Source organism: Penaeus japonicus, unplaced genomic scaffold, assembly GCF_977035675.1.
Source record: "Penaeus japonicus unplaced genomic scaffold, GWHDUDI00000001_assembly GWHDUDI00000015, whole genome shotgun sequence".
NCBI lineage: Eukaryota > Metazoa > Arthropoda > Malacostraca > Decapoda > Penaeidae > Penaeus > Penaeus japonicus.
The window spans coordinates 19,301,130-19,311,129 of NW_028234417.1; the positions used below are offsets into that span (position 1 = coordinate 19,301,130).

The 10,000-nt window shown below is 39.0% G+C and overlaps 2 protein-coding genes across 4 annotated transcripts in view; both read left to right on the forward strand.

Annotated features, from left to right (window-relative positions):
• LOC147470383 (uncharacterized) overlaps positions 1 to 899 on the forward strand; it is a 1,683-nt gene extending 784 nt beyond the window's left edge. Inside the window, exon 3 of the mRNA XM_086544304.1 lies at positions 1 to 899. This exon is cut by the window's left edge and continues 131 nt beyond it. Within this exon, the coding sequence (XP_086400430.1) occupies positions 1 to 735 (735 nt within the window). The 3' untranslated portion in view covers positions 736 to 899.
• A 6,872-nt stretch (positions 900 to 7,771) lies between these two features.
• LOC122267250 (3'-5' exoribonuclease 1) overlaps positions 7,772 to 10,000 on the forward strand; it is a 12,810-nt gene continuing 10,581 nt past the window's right edge. For 2 of the 3 annotated variants that reach the window (XM_043037286.2, XM_043037301.2), the window contains exons 1-2: positions 7,772 to 7,901; positions 8,640 to 8,858. In XM_043037286.2, the coding sequence (XP_042893220.2) occupies positions 8,652 to 8,858 (207 nt within the window). In that variant the 5' untranslated portion in view covers positions 7,772 to 7,901; positions 8,640 to 8,651. Of the gene's footprint in view, positions 7,951 to 8,639; positions 8,859 to 10,000 lie in introns of all 3 variants that reach the window. The other variant, XM_043037293.2, reaches the window with a different exon arrangement.

Consider the following 10,000-nt stretch of genomic DNA (forward strand, 5'->3'; position numbering starts at 1 on the left):
GTTACAGCCAGAAGAACTCGAGCTAATGCCAGGGCCTCTACAACATCATGGGTGCCTCCGGATTGCAATGATGTTACACAGAATTACACCTTTCTTGGCCAAAATCATGTATTTGATGATGATTTACGTCAACCCATTGAGTATGTAAGGCAATTCCTCACAGATGATCTCCTTGATTTATTTGTAACACAATCAAACCTTTACTCAGTACAAAAAAATCCAAACAAGCCTCTCAACGTGGATCGTAATGAGATTGAACAATGGCTTGGTTTGTGTATATATTTTTCAATTAGCAAACTTCCTAATGTTAGGATGCACTGGTCCCACCATATGATTGACATGGTGATTGTCAACAGTTGGCTACTGTACAGAAGGGATGCACTCAACCTCCAGCTACCAAAGTCAGAGGTAATTCCTTTGGCATTTTTCAAAATAAAAGTAGCATTTTCTTTGATAATGGCAGGTAAAGAATGCAATCGTAAAAGAGGAAGACCATCTCTTTCAGATGCTACTGATGCAAGACACAAAGTGACTAAAGTTGGAAGACCTCAAACCTTGCCTGATCATCCTATCAGATATGACAGTGTTGGCCATTGGCCTGCTGTAGAAGACCAGAGAAGGATGTGTAAGAAAAAAGGATGCAAGGGAAAAAACAATATTGTATGTTCCAAATGCAAGGTAAACCTTTGCCTAAATGGGAAGCAAAACTGCTATGTAGAATTTCATACTCGGTAGACAATGTCCTGCAGGCAGTAAAGAAAACGGAATTTGTTTCTTTTTCCATAAAGTGATTATTCATTTATTTTGGTCAAGAATTTTTTAGTTCAGTACAATTCAATGAAGTGACAATAACATTTTTGTTACTATATCAGTAATTGATGCAAAAAGAAATAAAACTGCTTAATATGTATAGTGTAACCATTGTCAAACAAAAATAAAACATAAGGAAGGCAAAAAAGACTTTAGCTTGATCATAGAAATACATATTTTCTTTTTATCAGAAATTCCCCATTATTCACTGTGCCCATATGGACGAATTAGTCCTCTAATTCTAAGTTATTTGTTATTTATGTTATGATGAAAAACACAAAATAACTAGACATAAATGATGAAAAGAAGTGGAAAGAACTGCAAAATTATTTTTTTCCAAGAAAGAAAAAAATTGGGAAGTAAAGGGTTAATGTATATAACCCGCATGATAGTGAAGCAGTACCTAAACCTCCTGACAATATGATACATAATGATACTGTATTATTATGTGGAGATTTCAGACGGGGCAAGCACAACTGATGCTGAATCATTATCCATATACCATGCCATACCATGGGATGAAGTCTTCTTTAATGTCCAGACAATTCTTAGCACCATTTATTTTGCAAATATTCAGCTTCTATTTCATTTATCTCCTATTCGGACGTTCAAAAATAAACCAAAAAATATATATACATATATGTATATCAATGATCTCCAATGGAATTACAGAAGAAAGGCCACAAAATAAGAAAAGTAGCAGATGGAACTGAAATGATAGAAGCATTAGAAAATTTTTGTTACTGAAATATGAACAACCATCGCAATGGTATCTATGACAGTGGGAAAATGTCAGAATTTCTATTACATTACACACAAACACACACGACACAAAAAACGGGCCACAGAGCTACATCGTACCTGCAGTCAAATGAGTCACATAAAGTAATATAACAATTGATAATACAAATTTCAAGGCGATGTTTAGAAAATAGGAAATTTTCATCTTTAGAAAGTTATATGAACGTGCAATGGAAAAGCAAAAAGAATTACATGTGGTATATTGGCCATAAGGAGAGTCTGATAAGGCCAGGCATAAATATGTTACAAGACCAGGACATAGATGGTATAGTTACCGTACATAGATTGGTATAGTTACAGTTACAGCTACAGTTCACTGACATCTATAGAGGAGTAAAACAAGGTTGAGTCTTTTTCACCATATTTATCTATCTTCTACAATAAAAAACATCCTCAGAGAGATTCGAAACATCGGGAGAGTAATAATATGGAGCTATAACCCAAAGGGCTTGAGATAGGTAGATGATATTGCAAAAAATGCATTGCAATGAATGCGAAGGCGATTGAAAGTTATTAACAAAGAAAGTCATGTAGGAAACAAGGTTAAACAAGTTGCAAGCTTCAACAATTTGGGTAGTAGAGTAGCATCAGATACTGAAAAAATAGCATAACAAAAGATGCTTTTCAGAAGCTAAGCAAAAGACAAAAAAATGAACATGCAGATAAAGACAAGAATACTTAATTGTCCAGCACATTCTATGCTCTTATTATGAGGGTAAATAATGGAATTTTCTCCATCAGTGGAAAAATGGCTGAAGGCTTCAGAAATCGCATGCTTCGAAAATCGTGAACAAAACATGTCCCAGTTGAGGAATCGCTAAAGAGAGCAGGAGGAAAGTTGATGAGACCCATCACACAAAGGCAGTTATGCGAAGGGCACGCTAGTCGATTCTAACATTGAGAAAGCCTGTCCGATGGCACACATATAAACCTCATAATATAGTGAAACACAAACTCTACTCGACTATTCAAAAAGACTCTACTATCATAACGAGTGATTGAAATTGAGCGAGAAAGCTATGTCATCGCGAGACGCTTCCACTCTCTCTCTCTCTCTCTCACACACACACACACACATTTTCTCTCTCTCTCTCTCTCTCTCTCTCTCTCTCTCTCTCTCTCTCTCTCTCTCTCTCTCTCTCTCTCTCTCTCTCTCTCTCTGAGTTTAGCTGCCGTGGTGATCGGACGTGTTTTTGCCTCCTCTCCGCCGTAGCCCCGCAACTCAGCAAACCATGCCTTCTCATGGTCCCGCAGTGTCAGAGGGTAATCTGACCCCTCCCCCAGGGTTTGAGGGGGCCAACCTGGGGGCTTCCCTGGTGCTTCCTCGGGCAGCTAGCCCGAGCCCTCTTCCCCAGGGTAATGTGCCCCCCTCCCAGGGTACCGGGACCTCAGCCCTAGGATATGGGCCCCCTGGCAGCGTGGGTCAGAGCTGCCCCCCCGCCCACGAGAATGGGCACCCCCATGGCAGTCAGGGTCAAGGCTGCCCCCAGGCCCAGGGTGAGGGGTATTTTTTCAGCAACATCACCAGCAATGACAACAGTGCAAACAACCATACAGAAAACAGGAAATCAATGTATCAGTGCGGCAGTGTTACAATAGTGCTTAACACAATTCTGTGCTTCATTGCAACAAAAAGGCCGTGGCCAAGGTCTGTCCTCAGTGATCAAATCAGAAAATACTACAGACCGTCTGAAATCGAAGAGGCCCATGACATTGCCATCAACCTATCAGACTCTAGAAAACCTAGAAATACGACACGGGACACTAAACGGATGACGAACATTATCGTGCATACTATGCTTGATCAATGTGTTGAAAATCCAAACATTGTGTTCGTAACAACAACGACGGACACCCCCCCAACAGACTGGTCGCCACCAAAGAAACCAGGTATTTCAACAACTTTTGTAAAATTCTTCCAAAAGTGTACAGACCAGGGAACACAGACCTACAGTGGGCCCTCTTACACAGACCAAAATCTGATGGAAAACAAGATCGACCTGCTGATCGGAATGTTTTCTGAACAGCAGGCATCTTTAAATAGAATCATAGGGCAAGGTGCAATATGTCCCTCCCCCAACCTCCCATCTCCCACCCATGGGCAGAATGCATACGAAACATTTCCGTTTGCATCTCCTCCCCCTACCTCCACCCCGATACCCACGACCAGCAATCCTTCCCACCCGATACCCTCCTCTCTCTCCCTGCCTGGACTTCCCCACCCGTTATCCTCCCTCCCCCTGCCTACGGTCAGCCAGCCGCCTCGTGCCCTTGCTGACTCGCCGGTCCCCAACTCTGCTGAGCCATCTACGCGCCCCACCATCGACGCTCCCAGCCAGCAGACCCCCGCCCCCACAAGAGACATATCCGCCTCCCCGAAGCATGATTCAACCACGAACTCTCTCTCCGTCAGACCGAAAACAGGTATGCAGAATAAGACCAGGCATGAAGCTTCTACACAGGTATCCCCTAAACGAAGCTCCAAAAAGAAACAAAAGAAGAACAAGCAAGAGCAACTCGATCCCAACCGCCACTGGGAGGAAACAGCTCAGCAGCAGGTGGAAGGAGCTTCCGCCCCCCCTCCTGCCCCCCCCCCCCGCCTCCAGCAGGGCACTCAGTCATAATCAATGATTATGCTGAGAAAACAAGAGTCAATCACGAAACAACGAAACAAGCACAATCCACCCAAGACGACGATGACGAAGGTTATGTCAAGGTCGTATCAAGGAACAACAAAAGAAAAGCAAGAGAAGAACAAACTCCAAAGCCGCTAAAAGGAGCAGACCGACCTGACACAGTGTACCTCTATATTACCAGCTGTCATCCAGACACAAATGAAGAGGACATTGAAAATCACCTCTGCGAACAATTCGAAAACATAACAAGTGTAAAAGCACACCGCACCAAGAGGACCCATGATTACTACACCAGTTTTACAGTGTCAGTAAGAGGAAAGGACATAAAGCCAGATATTTTCATAAACTCAGACGCTTTCCCCGCAAATGTGAAAGTGTTCTTAAATAAAAACAAGTACAAGAACGACCAGAACGTTTGACCAGGCATCGCCGTCAGCAATGCCTGTGACAAGATCGCACGAGGTCATAAAAATAGAACACATTAACGCACAATCTCTCCTCGGGCACTTTGACGAAATTAAAATGCTAATTGAGGAGAGAAACATAGACATTCTGTGCATCAGTGAAACATGGCTCCACCAGGAAATGGTTAGTAATTTCATAACCGTTCCAAATTTCAATGTCTATAGATGCGATGCAGGGCGTGGAGGAGGAGTATGTATGTATGTACGGGATAACCTGAAATCAACCATGATATCTCCTACAGCAGTTAATAATACTGCCGTAGAAGATGTCTGGGTTACCGTACAGAGCAACATGCTTCCTTCCATTATTATTGGCGTAGTTTATAGGCATCCTCATGCAACTTTAGAATCTTTTGAATACTTAGAACAAATCTTTAGAGAAATGTCATTGAAAAATAAACCATTCTTTATCTTAGGTGATTTAAATGATGATTTGACTAAATCTAATCCTAATTAGCTAAGATAATAAAGAAAAACAAACTAGAACAAATTATAGATAAACCTACACGTATTACAGAAAACACCTCATCCTTATTAGATGTAATAATAACTAACAGGTCAGACATTATCCATCATACGGATGTCATCCCGTGTCATATTGCTGACCATGAATTTCTCACACTCACATTAAATATAAAGAAACCAAAGCGACCACCGATAACAAAAACATTTCGTGACCTTAAGCATTATAATCTTCAATCATTCATCGAGCTCATCAGATCTAAAGAGACGATGCTCTTAAATATCTTTTCAACAGATGATGTAGACAAACAGGTAACTATCCTTACGGAAGTGATTAAAAGCAGTATTGACGCGTTGGCACCTCTTGTAACGAGAGTCGTCAGACGTCCCCCTGCTCCTTGGATAGATGACGACATCAAGAGGGCTATTAAAGACAGAAATAATGCCCACCATAGTCTCAAAAATAACAGAAATGACGCCGCCCTTAAGGCAGATTATAAAATAAAAAATAAAAATGTTAAACAGTTAATACAAAGTGCAAAAACAAATTATTTCAGAAACAGATTCATAGAATATAAAAACAATTCGGATAAAACATGGAAAATTATTAAGTCAATTGTACCTAGCAACAAACACCACACTGATAATCGTACAAGTTCTACACAAAGCACAGAGTATTTTAACGACTTCTTTTCAAAAATAGGTAAACTAACTTATGAACAAACAAATGCGTCTACATTACAGCAAAATATAAATCAAGCTATGCCTACATCTAATATTTTCAGACCAAAACCAATTGATGTGGAGACTACTATCCTAGTAATAAAACACCTTCGCGAAACAAATGCTGTAGGAGCAGACGGTATTGCTTTGCGCTTTATTAAGGATAGTCTACCAGCAACCGCACATTATCTGGCGGTCATAATTAACACTTCCCTGGTCACTGGTGTTTTTCCATCGCTTTGGAAACATGGAATAGTAACACCAATTTTCAAATCAGGAGATATAGACGACGTTAATAATTACTGCCCTATTACAATACTCCCTGTATTATCTAAAGTTTTGGAGAAAATCGTAGCAAATCAACTAACGAATTTCCTGGAGGCCAATAACCTATTATCTAAAACACAACATGGCTTTAGAAATAGGTTATCCACTGAAACAGCGTTATTGCAGATAACTAATAAAATTTATGATAATATAGACATAAATCAGGTTAATTTACTCACATTATGTGATCTTTCAAAAGCTTTTGACAGTGTAAATCACAAAATTCTTCTTCACAAACTAAGATCCCATAAAATTGATTCTTTCTGGTTTACTAGTTATCTGAATAATAGAACGCAATCTGTAAAAATTAATGAAATCATATCATCGAAACAACCAATATGTTTTGGTGTTCCACAAGGATCCATCTTAGGCCCAATCCTATTTACAGTTTTCATAAATGACTTATCAACCATTGCTCATAACTGCCTGCTAGTGCAGTACGCCGATGATTCACAGTTTCTCCATAGTGACTCAGTAAATAACTTAAATACATTAATAAGAAATACTCAAAACACTCTTACACAAGCTAAAATATACTTTGAAAGTAATGGTCTTAAATTAAATCCCCATAAAACTCAATGCATATTCATAGGTAGTCGACAGAACATTGCCAAAATCCCCATCGACACAACCATAGAATTTGAAGGCCACCCTATCAAACCAAACATTTCAGTGAAAAATTTGGGAGTACACTTGGACAGATACATGACATTTGAAACACACGTTGATAACATACACAGGAAAGTAATGGGTACATTAATATTTCTAAATCACATAAAAAATCAAATCACTACGGATACTAGAATCATGGTCGTGCAAACACTAGCTCTTAGCATAATAAACTACTGTTCAAATGTATGGGGTTCAACCAACAAAACACAAATTCAAAAAGTACAAAAATTACAAAATTTTGCTGCAAGAGTTGCACTGGGTAATGTCAGTAAATTCGATCATATTACCCCATATATACAAAAATTAAAATGGTTAAAAGTTCATCCTAAGTGCATTTATGATACCTGTCTCTTTACCTTCAAATTGATACATAGATTCTATCCACCATGGTTATTCCCCCTGCAAACTGTAGGGAACACAGCTGGCATTCAAACACGCCAGGTAAATTCCCTATATGTAAAAAGATCAAATACAGAAACAGGGGCAAGACAGGTACAAATTCGTGGACCGAAAATGTGGAACTTGTTACCGGATAATATTAAAAACATTAACAACTTTTGTAATTTTAAAACAAAATTGAAAGAACACCTTTTTACTCATCAAGTGTAAATATGTATGTATTCATATAAGAATAACCATTGTAATTTATGGAATAAAATGTTTTGAATTTGAATTTGAATTTGAACTCTCTCTCCCGCCCCATCATAAATCAACGGTTGATTATGATATCGTTCGCAATTCATTGATAACATACATTCTTATAGCAGCAACCTCATTCACAAATGACAATATTAACTCAATAAGAACAAAACTGACGTAATAATTTATTTAATCCAAGCTAAGTTTAACGCTTAGCAATAAGATCTGACCAGACACGAAAGCTAAAACAATCTTTTAACCCTCGTTTGCCTCAAAAATCAAAACCTAAAAGAACGCCCCGTCCATTCGGCTAAAGTTGTCTCTCGTGGATTCAGTCAGAGAGCTCAAGGAGGCACGTTTAATTGACGTAAGTTTCATAAACGTGTTTGTCTTTCTAGAGTTGAAGACAAGTAAAGGTAGAGATACATGATTTATTTGTGTAGTTAAGGGGTCTTCATGAATGTTATTGGAGTTAGAATATGGGTCTGGTTAATGTGTAATTCAGGTTTTAATATGTGGTAAATGTTAACGGTTTTTTGTGGTGTTTCGTGTTATTTTCTCTCTTTTTTTTTTGTAAGTAAGAGGGGAATTGATGCATATTTTGGAAGATTAGAATGCCAGAAATGACCTATTTTGTCATCTATTTTCTGCAAATGCAAAGATTGATACTGTTTAAGCAGAAATGTTAATTTCAGTTGCAATTTCTCTTTGCTCATTGTGATGCAGTTGTATCTTCAGTCAGGTCAGGTTTCGTGATTTAAACTGGTGTAAACTGACTAGTTATCTCCTGTGATGTAGAACAAAAGCAGTAGAGTGGCCAAGTGCCCTTTAGTAGAGCTAGTATCAGTACTACCAATACGAAATATATCCTTTATGCATTTGTTAACCTGATGTTGCTTGATGTCGCGAAGAGATAAGTTTGCTCGTTTCTTTATTTATTTTGTGGTAATTGGCGAACATTTATTTTATTAGTATTGTAGATTAATTAGATCCTTTTCTTATATGATTAGAGCTATGATAATTCAATTTATCTCTATTGTTAAAGGAATTTTACGATGATAATGCCTTGGTTTTTGTTTAGTTTTTCTTTTTTTTCATATTTCAGTCGTTGACTTCAATGGCCAGCACCATGGACTTCAAGTACAAACCTCGTGGATGCAAAAAGACCAAATCCAAGAAAAGCAAAAAGTCGCCGACGCTCAATTTTTGGGAGACACAGCTGATCGCGTCCGGCGGAGAGAGAAACAGAAGTGCGTTCAGCGCTCTTGCTGGCACTTCGACCGACATGATAGACGTCGACATTGGGAAAGGAACTGATGGCAAGGTATGTGTCTCCAATTGGCTTTGCGCTGTATAGTTTAAGAGGACCATACTTTTGGTTTCATTGAAGTTTAATTAAGCAGTAGATTCACTACTGGCATCATTTCTAACTTTACCTATGATCACCGTGTCATCTACGTATTTTGATATGCTACTTTGGCTGTACAGGCCCCTACAGTCATCTGTATAAAGGCTGAAAAGAATCGGGGATATGACACCCCTGAGGCGCCCCTGTGTAGGTGACAGTCACGTCCGATTTGGCCCAACCTAACTTGTGCACTATGGTCTATTGGTTAAAAAGCTTAAAATACATTTCATTAAAAATGAGTTCACCTTCATCCATAACAATTTATTCAATAAAATAGCGGGCTGTATTGTATTAATAGCGGAACTGAAATCTACGTACAGTATTCTGATCTGGGAACTGAGCGTGTCTAGATGTTTGGAAATAACATTCAGTAACGTTAGGCTTGCGTCCTGGCCACTTCTATTTTTACAAATTGTTGTGGATCTCGTAAAGTTTCTACAATGTTGCAAAGTTCGTTTTTCAGGATACCCTCTAAACATTTCATTATGTTTGAAGTTAGAGCTACTGGCCAAAAATCGTTCATCACTTTTGGGAAAAGCAATTTTGGAATTGGCTTTATTTCTGATTGTTTCCACTGCCGCGGTACCACCCTTTGGTTGATGGACTGTTGGAAGAGCTGGCGTAATGGTGCGGCCAGTTGTTGAGCACACAACTTGAGTGCTCTGGCTGGTACTCCGTCAGGCCCCGTGGCCTTGGTTGCTCGCACCATCTTCAGGGACCGCACTACTTGCTCGTGCGTCACGATAATTCTTTCATCTGGTCTAGATTGTATTTCTGCCATCACGGTATTGCACCCCTCACTGAAATCTTGACCCTCGAATCTTGCAAAAAAAGAATTCATTTGATACGTATCAACATTTTCTGGTTGTGTAGTTTTCACGATCGTGTTATAACCACATAAGGTTTTTAGGGCTTTCCATGCATCTTTCACGAAGTTTGTTTTAAATAAACCCTCTATCTTTTTATATATATATATATATTTTTTTTTTCGACGCCGCAATTCTCTTGTTTATTTCCTTCTGTATTGTTTTCCGCTGAATACTATCACTATTTCGCAT